This window comes from Arachis hypogaea, chromosome 12 (genome assembly GCF_003086295.3).
Source record: "Arachis hypogaea cultivar Tifrunner chromosome 12, arahy.Tifrunner.gnm2.J5K5, whole genome shotgun sequence".
Classification (NCBI taxonomy): domain Eukaryota; kingdom Viridiplantae; phylum Streptophyta; class Magnoliopsida; order Fabales; family Fabaceae; genus Arachis; species Arachis hypogaea.
Window position 1 is genome coordinate 104,631,064 of NC_092047.1, and position 14,622 is coordinate 104,645,685.

The window sequence follows — 14,622 nt, forward strand, 5'->3', positions numbered from 1 at the left end:
TCGATTGTTTTGTGATAACAACCTGTAGTCCAATCGATTGAGTTATGGAAACCTGAAATTCAATCGATTGTTTTGATAATCTAATCGATTGATTTTCAAAGAAACACGATTTCACAGTCTTGGACGAATGTCACAGATCAAATATAATCTTTTAATCGATTGGAATAGCCAAAAAATTTATTACGATCAATGGAAGATCTAAATCGTTATTGTTTTTGTTTTTGATTGTTAATAAACATAATAGATTAATGATAAAATAATAATTTATAAAATAAAAAATAATTTTTATAATTAAATAAAATATATGGAATTAATTTATAATTAAAATTAAATAAAGACTATTTATCAGTTATTAAAAAATTTAAAAAACATATTTTGTTATGAGACTATTTAATGGCCTAAACGTTCGGGACCATCGAATCCTTTGCCAACAAACTTTATGTGAGTTTCAGAAGTTTAATGATAATCTTTCGACAGAAAAGATACAGCTTTTACATTAAGCTTCTTTATTTGTTTTTTTTTTTAAAGAAAAACTAATTCAAGCTTTTCTTTTGATTCTCAAGCTTTACTACATTTGATGATGTGATTAATTTACACATAATAGAAGGATAAAAGTGAAACAACTCATTCATCAAGTTGAAAAGTCGAATATTTTCTTGAAACATATAATTCAATTTAATTTAGATTGATTTTGACGCAAGTGTAGCGAGTTTTATATTGAATGCCACTATATTTGTAACTTTTTAGATGATCATAGTAATAGTAAAAAGAAATTCTTTATGGGATAGTTATATATAATTAGATGAATGACTATTTCTATGATCATCATATGAAAAAAAAAAAAAAAAAAAAAACTTTATACAGATAACTCAAGGAACATATTCAAATTAAATTAATTTTGTTTTGTGGCCAAAATACAAAATATATAGGAGTTTTGTTTAGATTTGTTTTTTTTTTTTTTTAACTGCTTTTTGGCATAAGCCTCTAGCCGTTCCATGCCAAGGATGACTTGGAAGATAAGAATTAAATCTAATTACGGATCCTTGATGTGTCATCAAATTTGCAAAGGAATTAAAAGATAATAGTACAAATTATCATTTTTGTTTTGATGCCAGCTGAGGAAGCCTAAATGATCCTACAATCCAATCCCACTTGAAATTATAATAATTTATAATAAAGCAATAATTTAGACAGCGAATAATTATCTTAAGCGCACCATAGTTATTCTTAAGTTCAACATTGTCCATATGCGATCTGTTTTAATTAGTTTATTAAACTTAGTGTTGAACAAAAAAAAGAGTTTAAAAATGATTATTTATGATCTTTCCACACAGGTCATGAGGTACGAACATTACTTTATATGAACAGAAAATCAGAAGAAACTATTCAAGGTGATTTGAACGTTAAAATATGTTAAAAGGAGAATGTGCAGATGGGGAAATGCTTATTAAAGTTAGAAGAAATCTTTTTTTTTTACTTTGGTGATAATTTGATGCCATGAAGTGGGAGAGTGGATGATGAGCATTTTAGGTAACAATGTTGTGAAATGTTTCTACATTCTTTTTGGGGCATATGATGCTTACAAAAAGGAAATAAATCAATAAATAAATACTATAAAATAAACTTTTGTGATGATTTGATTCCATGAGGTGGAAGAGCAGCCAATGATTTTAAGTTTAGGGTTTAGACTTTAGAGTTTAGCTTTTGCGACACTTCTTGGAGCAAGACACTTGCAACAAAATTACAAAAATTAGATTCAAGACATGAATTCAACGGAAAAAATAATTTATACAAAAGAAGGGGAATTTTTAATACACAAATGCTTCAAAGTTCAGGGTGTTCCTCATGACTCATGAGTCATGATCAAAGAAATAAAATGCAACACTTTTTCCTGCCACAATTTTGGTTGAGTAAAAGTGTAAAACCTCTTTAAAGCATTCCTAGAACTACAATTCAAGTGGCAAGATAAATAATGATTATAAACGTCATTTGTGACTACAATGCACACAGGAAAACCTGCTTGGTTCAATTCAATATAAATTTTAGTTACCTTTCCGAAGGGGTTTCTCCTTAATTGTGTCATACATAAACACTCTGCATCTCTCGTCAGTTTTTAGGGTTGGGAGAGCCAAGGACATTCAAGGGTGCCTTTGCCTGGCTACCCTTTGCGCCACCGGATGCTTGGCCAGCAGAGCCCCTAGCATGTGCTGACTCCGCTGCTACCATTGATTTCTTTATCTGTTGAACATATAACAAATAAACAAAATAATAATTATAATAATAATAATCACAACTATTCATCTAACAGGTAAAAAATATAATTACTAGATTAAAGTGAAAGAGAAAAAAAACACTTACAGCCGCTAGTCGCTCCTTGTGAATATCACTTGCAACCTGCAAAAGCACGATAAGTACAAGTCTAGAATATGACATTCAAAAGAATATGAATCTTATATATATATATATATATATATAAGAGAGACTGACAAACTACCGGTCTTTTGTAGCTTTTAATTTCATCACCACCAAATCCAGGAAGTGTCATATTCCAAGTTTTCTCTACAAAGACGAAGATGTGGAGTTAAATGTGAAATGTGCTGAAACCAAACTCTGAGCAAGAAGAAATTTTCTAATCACTAACCTAGATGTAAAAGTATGTCTTTTGCTTCCAAAGTTGTTGATTTCCGATGCTTAGCTAGGGAGCAACCAGATTTTGTTATCTATTGAAAGGATAGAAAATCATTAGTCCAAACCATATAACTAGTATTAAGAAGAGAAGAGGGAAATGAATCAAGATAAAAGAAACACGAATAAATCAAAGAACAATAAATAAATAAACAAATAAATCAATAATAACAGATAGACTTAACTATTGAAGTTCACTGGACACAATTAAGTTAAAGGTAATTTACTCACAGATTCTAGAAAATTTTCTGCAATATCGACAAGAATGTCTGCGACATCAGGATCCAACTTCTCAGCAGGATCAACCTGCCAATAAAGTAGAAGTGTAAATAGAGGAAACAAAAGTAACACGTTCATGAAACTAGGGATTGAACAGCCAAACAGATTTATAGTAAAATTATCAAAATTGAAGTGCCTTGTGCCATATTGCATTCCGTAATTCAAATTTTGACTTATCCACTGAACAAAATAGAGAAACATTGCAGACCTGACTGACTAGCTCATGGATGCTTCTTTTGCTGAGAACACTATTAAAAGGTTCATCAGTATCCACAGTAGCTAATCTACTTTGAATTCCTGGTTGAGCAGCAGCGAATTGAGCAGACACAAGAGTTGAAGGTTTCTGATTTCCTGGGACTTGTAGCCTTGTAACCTGCTGCTGCTGAGGGACATGTGGAGCCCTTGATGGGGGAACTTGTTGCCCAAAATGCTCCTGTGATTGATTAGATGGCAAAGATGGCTGCGGCTGTGATGCTGTTGGTGTAGACTGCTGCTGCTGAGGAATGTGGGCCCTTTGCTGCAAGGACGCTGGTGGGTTCACTTGCTGCGGGTGCTGCCTATAAGTGGTTGGCAAAGGAGGCTTCCCCTGTGGTCCAGATGACAACCACGGCTGATTAACTGACTGCATATTTTGAGGTACACCTGGAGATGGCGTTGCAGGTGTTCCCACTGATGAGGTTCTTATAAGTCCATGCCCTTGGAAGCTCTAGAGAAAACAAGACATTGCAAAATCACTGACCAACATTATTTTTCTGTATGTTTACATACAAAGCTCAAGCATTGCAACAGAAGACATATGAAGTGAGAAATCCTCGTAAATAACATGAGTTGAAACAGCTAAAAGAGATATTCTTATTCTTAATATATAGCTATACGCAGACTCACAAATCACCGTAGTACAATATCAATCAGTTGCTTATATTTTGAAACATAGTACACTCCTCAAAACCCATTGCCACTATCTCTCTGACTAGAAAAAGCAAAAACTACCAAAACAAATAAGCGAAAAGCATACAAGCATGCTCAAAGTCATAAAATTCACTTTTACAAAGCTGCAGAGGAATGTAGCGACAAAGCAAAGACTAACTTGCGAAGCAGTAGTTGGACTATTCTGTGCAGGGGGTGGTGGTCTGAGAGATGATTGAACAGGTCTCTGTTGATGTGCAGGTATCCCACCTGGCCGCATTTGTGATCCAGATCCAAGCGAACCCAACATTCCCATTCCTTGCATTGGTGGTCTCACCTAAACATTTCAAACAACTGGTGAAACAAAGAATAGGGCACATTTAGATCAACTTCTGAAATAGGGAAAGGGGGAAAAAATCTTTTAATACAAGTAAAATGCAGGAGCACAAGCTCAAGCAACTCTATATGCTCCCAGAAAAGCAAGAGCTCATTGTTTCCTAATTCTAATTTTGTGAAATTTATCCAACTAAACTCCCCAATCTATATCCAGTGACTATTTCCCATTCTAAGTTTGATTGTTTTTCTACAATGAGGTTGAATCAGTCCTTTTGAGCGTTTAACAACCAAATACATTAGCCCTTAAACAGGGTTAATATGATACTATCTCTAATTATTGAGGACTATAGTTTTGATCTTGCTGGTGACTAGTGTATTCAAAGTTGTTTTATTCAACTACCAATCAATACTAAGTACTAACTACTCAACCAATCCTTTAACTATTCGGTTAATAACTAACAAGCTAACTATAACTAGCTATGTGCCTATAAAATCAATAGACCAACATTCATTTCACAAAGATTCTACACCAAAATTTCAGTCGGGGGGCAAAATTGGGGCCTATACCTGAGAAGATGCGTTATTGGAGGCAGATTCTCCGACGCTAACTCCGGTTCGGCCCAAACCACCAAAATGCTGACCAAAGGAAGAGGAGAATGGCGGAGGGGAAGGGCTCTGGTGGTGTGCGGGTACACCGATCGCCATGCCGCCACGCGGAGCGGCAGAAACGGACGGAGAGGCGGAGGATGGCGAAGGAGGAGGAGCAGCGGCAGAGGAAGAAGGAGGGAGTGACGAGAAGTGAGAGTGAGGCTGATGCTGCTGCGGTGGTTGCGGTTGCGGTGGCGGGTTGCGGCTGAAGGAAGGAGGAGGGTGGCGAGGTTGAAGAGGGGCTGGGGATGGTGCGAGGGGTTTGGAGGTTGTTGTTGGGATTTGTACGGAGGTAGGGTTTGGATTGGGGGGAGCTGAAGAAGAAGATGGAGGGAGAGACGAAGAAGAAGAAGGAGAAGGTGAAGGTTGTGATTGTGGTGGTGGTGATGGTTGAGGAGGTTGTGGTGGCGAGGGTTCGGCAGCGGTGGGGGCGGTGGTTGTTGGTGCTGCAGTGGCCGGAGGTTGAGGATCCATGGTGGTTGATGCAGCTGCAGTTACTCGAAACTGAATTTAAGAAGAAAGACTATTGATACACGACGAAATATAAATTATTAATTAATATTATTAATAAATGATCAAATAAACTAATTTAATTCTATTAATATTTATAAATTAAATTATTTTTTTTATAGATATTAATATCTAAACTATGTTTGACATTATAATAAAGTTATGAAAACTGGACCGATCATTGAACCGTTTTAATTATTGGTTTATTGGTTCAATTAAAAAAATTATTTTATAATAAACACCTAATTCTATAAAAATTTAATGAATAAAGTAATTGGTTCTAAATACTCTTCTACTGTATTTTTTTACTTCAAAAGGAATTATAAACAACTAATTCTATGAATAAACAAACTACTATGATATGTAATACCAAAAATAGGCCAATAATAAAATAATAAAAAAATTTCTTCTTACTTGATGCTATTTTGTAATATAATAATGTTTATTGCTGAATGATAATGCTAATTTTCCTGCTAGTTGGAGCAAAATTTGTATGTTGGTGATAATGCTAATTTTTCTGTTGGTTGGAGCAAAATTTGTGAATCAATTAATGAAAAGAAAATCATTATTCAAATACTGTTATTCATTAATTTTGTGCTGCTGCTGTGTTTTTAATTTCTGAAAGTTTTGTTAAATTTTGGTTGTTGCTGCTAAACATAAAAATCAAATAATTACTGAAAATTTTGTACTTCTGCTCATTAATTTTGTGCCGTTGCTGTTTTTTCAATTTTTAAATATTTTGTTAAAATTTTCTTTTTGTTGCAAAAAATAGAAATCAAATCATTATTGAAATTTTTTGTTCTTCTTGTTCACATAGAAATGAACCCATTTACCGGTTTCCATAGCTCCAAGAACCCCACAAGAGTAAAGCACACTAACCATAGTAACCTCATTGGGTTCCACATTAGCCTTTTGCATCTCACTGAACAGAGCAAGCGCATCGCTGCATCGTTTCGCTTGACTATATCCTGAAATCATAGCACTCCATGCAACGACATCTCTACATTTCAATTGATCAAACAAGGTTCTTGCCTTGTCAACATGGCCACACTTTGTATACGTGTCAATGAGTGAAGTCATCAAAATGCTCTGTTTAGTCTCTTGTTAATGGTGGTTTTGATTGGATTTATCCTTTGAGAGCTACTCTTAGGTGGTATGTAATAAGTTCTTGGAGATTTTGATGATTGATAAATTTTTATGTTGGTATTTAATATTTAATATTTTTTTTTTACTATTTAACTTGAGTTTGTATTTTGATAAGAATATATGGATTTGATTGAGAATATTTTAGAGTGTTTTAAATTTGGAAAATATTTTAATATTTATATTAAACTATAATTATATTTTAAGATGTTTATTTATAATTATATTAAACTATAATTATATTAAACCTCACTGTTTGTCTTTTTCCATGAGACTCAAGACATGACAAAATTAAATAGAAAATTACAAAACAGAATACATTGAAGGAGAAGAGAAATCTGTTAGCTCAGGTAGCTCTGAGAACCTTGTGCCTTTGCACCCTCACACTTTCTCCTTCCTCCAAATCGTGGCTGTTCCCTCTTTTTATAGAAGAGAGAAGCCTCCACATTTGAAGCCAAAAGCCAAGCCAACTTCTTCTTCTCAAAGAAACAGAACCGGTTCGGCCAGAGAGAGAAGAGATAACCCATGCAAAGCCCAACATGCAATTACCTCGAGTTCTTCCTTGGTCATCACTATTCATCAATCCGAGCGCTCCATCCTTGGCTTGCTTTCTAAGATGGATTTCTGGCCCTTGATGCTTCACGATGATGATGACTTCTTCTGCTCCACTTTTGCTTCCTCCCTCATGTAGCCACCCTAACTACCTTCTGTGATGAGTGAACCCAAAAGTAGTGACAAGTCATATCTCCAAGGATCTTCTCCTTGCTGGCCGAATCTCCTTCAACCATTTTTGGTATGGAGAAGCCAAGATCTCATCACCATATCTTTCCTTTCATGGTTGCAGATCTTAGCCACTACATTTTTTATGTTTTCTTGCCATCATTGAGATGGTCTTGTTGCTTGCTCCATCTTCTTTTCGGTGAGTAGGTGTAGCTTCCATGGTTGCTGGGTAATAACCGAAACAAGATGAAGAAAGTGAGAGAGAGAGAGAGAAGAAAAGAAAAGCAAACAATGGATATTGATACATTGATTAAGAAAAATGATTTGCTTTTTACTTCCCTTAGCTTTTAGGTAGCATGCCTCATCAAGTCAAGCCATCTAATCAATGACAGTTTCTCTCTCATAGTTCCTATGCAATTAATGAAAATTGAGTGAATTTGAAATCCATCATATGGCAATAGTTGAGGTCCGTTGGAAGGTATAAGGCAAATAATAACATTTGCTTTCCTGATGAATTATTTTTCGGATCATGCATTGGGATGTATGGCAAAATGTGATTTACTTGGGCTTGTAGCAATAATGGTTCAATTTGGCCCAAGTAACATAACAATCCATTCAGCCATATAATATAAAAGCAATCAACAAGGCTGAATGTAAATTTTGATTTGGGCTTGCAACATTTGTTTTATTTTTCGGCCCAATAATAAACCTGCATCACAAAATTATTAATTAACATATGTTAAATGAAAATCAAATTAATAATTTTGCAATTAATATAATTAATAATATTTAGTTATCACAAATATTAATTTAGAATTTTCCAAACTCATCAATCTCCCCCTTGATGACAAACATTATCAAAATTGAAATGGAAAGAAATTTAATAATTGAGTAGAGAGTACTCCCTTTGAATTTTTGAATTTCTCCCCCTTTCCAATTGTCACATGACTCCCCCTTAATATATGCCATTTTTACCAAGGGAAGCACTAACCTGTAACAATTTTAATCAAGCTTAAAGTAACAATGTTATTCAACATATTAATTTTGAAATGTTAAATGCTTGATTTATGAGCAGAGTTGGATTGATAATCAAAACTTATTTGTTATCATAAATTGATTTTCTGCGCAATCTTTACACACATCAATTGAGTACAAAAATTGTTGTTCAAAAGATTTTCAAATATTTTCCAGTCAAGATATTAGAGCAATATTATTATGGTAAGGAAAATATTTTTGAAACACACATGATCAAAACATGGCAGATGTTAGATTTTATTTACATAACACAGTTTAAAGGAACTGCCAAAAATAAATTATCAAGCCAGCATGTTTATCATAATGAATCAGAATATTCCTATTTCAATAGAAGCATGCATATTCATCAAGATAAATCAACAACCAGGCATTCATATAATCAAAACAAATACATTGTCAAACATCATAAACCAAATGCATTTCCAATAGCAGTAATCACAGTGAAGCAAATGCAATATCAATATTATCAACATGCTTTATCAAGCATCAGATGTATCTTTTTAACAAGGGTGATCATGAATTTTCAAAAGAAAATTTCATCCCCTATTTTTTTTTTCAGATTTCAATTTTCAGCACTTTCTCCCCCTTTTATCATCAAAGGGGCACCTACAAAAAGATTTATCATGGAAAACAGAGTATGCAAAATATAATCCAAAATATAATCCAAAGGTGTCCACAAAGTATCACAGAGTTATACTACTAGCAGTATCCAACCCAACAAAACAAAGTAACAAATTGAGGCTAAGTGTGCCAATATCAAACAGTAAACATAAGTTTAATCATCAGAGAGATTAAAGTTAGATTCCTCGGCCGCTGCCTCACTACCCACTTCATCCTCAAGGCTTTCCAGCATGAGACCGACCCTATCTTTGCATTTCTTCCAAGCCGACTCATTTTCATATGCTAGTTTGCGTGCTGACCTATGAAATTGTACCATGAGTTCGGACATGTTTGAGAATTCTGTGAGAATGTCTCTGATAGATTCGGTTGCCTTGGAGGATTCTGGCCGACTTTCAAAATCATCATCAGAAGCCATAGATTTCTTTCCCTTTTTAACAGCGTCGCCTCCTTTGATCATAGAAACTTTGTTTTCTACATCCTCATTTGTTAAATCTACCTTAAAGTACTCAAAAATGCACGTGAGAAACATTCTATAAGGTAAATTAGCCTTTTTGGTACTCTTTACAGACTCCCACATATGTCTAATCATGAGATAACTAAATGAAATAGAAGATGAAGTAACGAGAGCAAAGATTATGAGACAATCAGATACTGTTACCCTGTTATGAGAGCCACTCTGTGGGGTAAGAATGTGAGTTACGATGCGGTGCAGTAGTGAGTTGGTTGGTCCAAGAGCCTTGTGGGTGGAGACAGTGCCGTCTAGTCCAGACAGATTTTCACAGATATATTGAAGAACTTGCTTGTATGTGACCCCAACGTGTGCATCCCATTTATCAGTCATGTACACCCTCGGTCCTTCATCCGTGTATCCAAGGGCAGAGCCGATGGTCTCAACATTCAGAGTGATATGCACACGCTTCACGTAGGAGTGAAGACTACCATCAATCAATCTCAGATTAGCATAAAATTGTCTTACCAACCCTGGGTAAACCATTTTGTGAATGAGAAGCAATGGAGACCATTTGAGATTGTCAAACAGAGGATGTAAATTGATCCCTTTGGCAGCTAGAGAATCAAGATTCACCAAGTATGAGGGACACAAATGCCGCTTTTCCAAAACCTCCTGGTGGAATTCATAGAATGCACATGTAGAAAACCTTGAAGGATCAAAATGAGAATGTGGTTTATGAAATTTGTTCTTGAAATCCATTGATCCAAGGTTTGCGGGTTCCCTGGTCTCGTGAAACATGAAACCTTTGGTCTTCTGAGAGCTTTTTCCAAATGCATGTGGAGTGGACTTCTTCGGTGGTGATGGAGGGGGTGATGTATGAGATTCCTCTTCCTCTTCTTCCATGCTTGGTTCTTTGTTCTTGTCACTTTTTCTCCTTCCAGAAGATTTCTGGGCTATTACTTTGCGCCTCATTGGTTCGGATTTCTTGGTGGGAGGTGAGGGAGAAGATGAAGAAGTGGAGTGAATGTGTATGTGTGTGTTCGTTTGGGGAGTGGAAGGCTTTTGAGAGAGACGAATTCTTTCGCTCTTTCTTGGTACTCTTCTTTTTCATTATGAAGAAGATGAATGGTGATGGAAGTTAAAGAGAAGACCAAAGGGTGAGGTGAGTGGAGGGAGGTTAGAGGGACATTAAATGCTGATTGGAAAGAGATAGTGGAGGGAGTTAATGACCATCAAGGGCGCGGTTATTAACTAGGGAGGTTTCTAAAAACTGAAAAAGGAGTTTCCTTGAATCAAGGGATTAGTTGGAAGGAAAGATTTGATTTGACACCATGCTTCTTCCAACAAGATTTGATGAGACAACAAAGAGATTGTGATTTAAAAAATGAGAAACTAACAAAACGGTCAGATTGGGGTCAAGGAAATTTGGTGGGGCCCATGAGAATTAACTTTGGCGCTGACTCTCCCTTAATCACAGCCCTTTTATCATGCCCTCATTTTTATCTCGTCCATTTCTATGAGACAAAACTGAACAGAGTCAAATATTCACAAGTTATCAATGAAACTTAAATCAAACATTCCCAAACTTTTTCTCAAGGTGCAGAATCTGTCTTCACAGAGGGGTTTTATAAAAATATCAGCAATTTGGTCTTCATATTTTACAAATTGAATATCAATAGTACCCTTTTGCACATGTTCTCTAATGAAATGATATTTGATCTCAATGTACTTGGTTCTTGAGTGCAGAACATGATTTTTTGAAATGTTTATAGCACTCATATTATCACAAAATAAGGGTATACTATTGATTTTTAATTTGTAATCTTCTAACTGTGTTTTTAACTAAATTAATTGAGAGCAACATGCAGATGCGAAAATGTATTCAACTTCAGCTGTGGATAAAGCCATTGTGGCTTGCTTTTTTCTTGACCACATGTTGAGTGAGCTTCCAAGGAAGCAACACATGCCGGATGTACTCCGTCTATCCACCCTATCTCTCGCATAATCTGCATCACAAAACCCTACTGCACAAAAGTCATCAGATTTAGGATACCACAAGCCATAATCACTAGTTCCCTTAATGTATCTAATGATGCGCTTAACGGCCGAGAGATGAGATTCTTTTGGGTAAGATTGAAACCTTGAACATACACCCACACTTTGAACAATATCCGGTCTAGAGGAGGTAAGGTACATAAGTGAACCTATCATTCCTCCATACCTTGTTTCATCCACATCTTGGCCATTATCATCCTTTTCAAGTTTTGTGTTAGGATGCATTGGTGTTCCCATTGATTTGGAACTTTCAAGGCCAAACTTTTTGATAAGTTCTTTTGCATACTTTCCTTGGTGAATAAAGGTACCACTAGGAGTTTGTTTAATTTGGAGGCCAAGAAAGAAAGTAAGCTCTCCCATTAAACTCATCTCAAACTCACTAGTCATGAGTTTTCCAAACTCTTCACACAAGGACTCATTGGCCGAACCAAATACAATGTCATCCACATAAACTTGAACTAGGAGAATATCATCATTAGATGCTTTAATAAATAAAGTTGTGTCGGTGGTTCCCCTTTGAAATTGATTTTCCAACAAGAAGACACTAAGCCTTTCATACCAAGCTCTTGGAGCTTGTCTAAGACCATAAAGAGCCTTAGATAGTTTGAAAACATGATTTGGAAACTCTTTATCTTCAAAACCGGGGGTTTGTGCCACATACACTTCTCTATCAATAAAGCCATTAAAGAAAGCACATTTAACATCCATTTAAAACATTTTGAAACCTTTATGGGCAGCATAGGCAAGAAGCAACCTAATGGCTTCCATTCTAGCTACCGGAGCAAAAGACTCATCAAAATCTATACCCTCTTCTTGATCGTAACCTTGGGCCACTAATCTAGCCTTGTTACGAACAACTTATCCATCCTCACCAAGTTTATTTTTAAACACCCACTTAGTACCCGTAACTTTCTTACCATCCGGATGAGGTACTAGTGTCCAAACCTCATTCTTGTCGAATTGAGCAAGCTCTTCTTGCATTGCTTTGACCCAAGATGGATCTTCAAGAGCTTGTTTGACATTGTTGGGCTCCATTTGTGAAAGGAAGGCAAAATTGCTTGGTTCGGATTGCCTTTTGGTGGAGGATCTTGTTGTTACTCCTTGAGAATGATCACCAATAATGAAGTCTTGAGGATAACCCCTCATAGACTTCTATTCTCTAGGCTTTCGAAGTGGTGTTGAGCTTTGATGAGTTTCTGGTGGTCTCACTGTTTCAGTTTCTCGTGTCTGCTCAGGAGATAAAATGAAAATGTCTCCTCCAATCTGACGAGACAAAACTGGACTGGCAGATTCCTCATTTTGAGCAGATTTGAGATTTTCTTTACTTGTTCCAGCTTCTTCACCATCTGAATCATTATCTATAATAGCACTTGGAATTAAATTAGAATCACAAAAAGTAACATGTATGGATTCCTCTATGGTTCTATGCTCTTTGAGATAGACCCTATAGGCCTTGCTTGTGGTGGAATATCCAACAAACGTTCCTTCATAGGATTTTGGATCAAATTTTCCAAGGTTTTCTTTATTGTTAAGTACAAAGCATTTGCATCCAAAAACATGAAAGTACTTAAGATTTGGAGGGGTTCCTTTCCATAGCTCATAGGGTGTTTTCTTCAACCCTTTTCTAATGATTGTCCTATTCAAAATGTAACAAGCTGTATTCACAGCTTCAGCCCATAAAAATTTAGGAATCTCATTCTCACAAAGCATGGCCCTAGTCATCTCTTGAAGGCTTCTATTCCTTCTCTCAACCACCCCATTTTTTTTAGGTGTTCTAGGACATGAAAAATTATGAGAAATTCCTAAGTCATCACAGAATTTTTCAAAATCTTGGTTTTCAAATTCTCTTCCGTGATCACTTCTCAAATGGGCGATTTTTAAATCCTTTTCATTTTGAATCTTCTTGCAAAGAGTTGAGAAAGCATGAAAAGCATCATTTTTATGAGCAAGGAAAAGTTCCCAACCAAATCTAGAGTAATCATCTACTACCACAAGACCATAGTGTTTACCTCCTAAGCTTTGAGTTCTTGTTGGACCAAAAAGATCAATATGTAACATCTCTAATGGTCTTTGGGTTGAAATTCCATCTTTTGGTTTAAAAGAGGATTTTACTTGTTTGCCTAATTGACAAGCATCACAAGTAAGATCCTTATCAAATTTGATATTTGGAATTCCTCTAACCAGATTTTTCTTAACTAGCTTAGAAATTTGGTACATGCTTGCATGACCCAACTTTCTATGCCATAGCCATTTTTCAGATTCAAGAGACATAAAACATGTCACATTTTGTTCTTTCAAGTCCTCAAGAGTCAATCCATACACATTATTGCATCTTTTAGCTTCAAATAAAATATCCTCAGTTTTCTCACAAACAACCAAACATACAAACTTCCTAAAAATAACTTCAAAACCTAAATCACACAATTGGCTAACACTAAGTAAATTATGTTTCAGACCATTTACAAGAAGGACATCATTTATACAAGATGAGAAATTTTTACCAACTTTTCCAACAGCCACTATTTTTCCTTTTGCATCATCACCGAAAGTGACAAGACATCCATCATATTCATCAAGCTTTATGAAGAAGGTTGTCTTTCCGGTCATATTCCTAGAGCATCCGTTGTCCATATACCACATATTCTCCTTCCGTTTGGATGCTAGGCACACCTACAAAACAAGCTTAAGTAACCTTAGGTATCCAAATTTTCTTGGATCATTTCACGTTAAACCATCTCTTATGTCCTAAGCCATTATAATCAAGAACAACCTTGTAGACTTTATCACCTATCATCCTTTCACCAAAAAAACATTGTATAGAAAAGTGTCTATTTCGGTTGCATAGTCTACAAAATCTTGGAGTTGCTGTTTTGTTAAATCTTCTTGGATTTTGAAATCTTGTATCATTGGAAGATGAGGCAATATTTTCAAAATGAGATTTTTCAACAGATTTATAAAACCCCAAGCCAGCTTTATCGTAAAGAGGTTTTTGGCTTGCCAAGATTTGATTCAGATTTTCAGAACTTTGTGTGAACTTGGCTAAGTCTTCTTTAAGCCTTTTGACTTCTTTAAGCAACTCTTCATTCCTTCTAAAACAATCAACATATGCAACAACTGAATGATCACTTTCACAGCTCCTAAGTTGGGCTTTTAACTGCTTATTTTCTTCAACAAGATCACAAGCAATTTCGGCCTCCCTTACTTTTTCTTTAAGAAAACTATTTTCAGCTTTA

General features: G+C 35.6%; 1 protein-coding gene across 1 annotated transcript; it reads right to left on the bottom strand.

Annotated features, from left to right (window-relative positions):
• Positions 1-1,768: 1,768 nt before the first annotated feature.
• Positions 1,769-5,431, bottom strand: LOC112728008 (transcription initiation factor TFIID subunit 12). The gene is made up of 8 exons (XM_025777974.3): positions 4,774-5,431; positions 4,052-4,207; positions 3,173-3,670; positions 2,917-2,991; positions 2,642-2,720; positions 2,495-2,559; positions 2,359-2,394; positions 1,769-2,238 (listed from the first exon to the last, which is right to left on the bottom strand). The coding sequence occupies exons 1-8, from the start codon at positions 5,326-5,328 to the stop codon at positions 2,107-2,109; spliced, it is 1,596 nt and encodes a 531-aa protein (XP_025633759.1). The 5' UTR covers positions 5,329-5,431; the 3' UTR covers positions 1,769-2,106.
• Between the last annotated feature and the right edge of the window lie 9,191 nt (positions 5,432-14,622).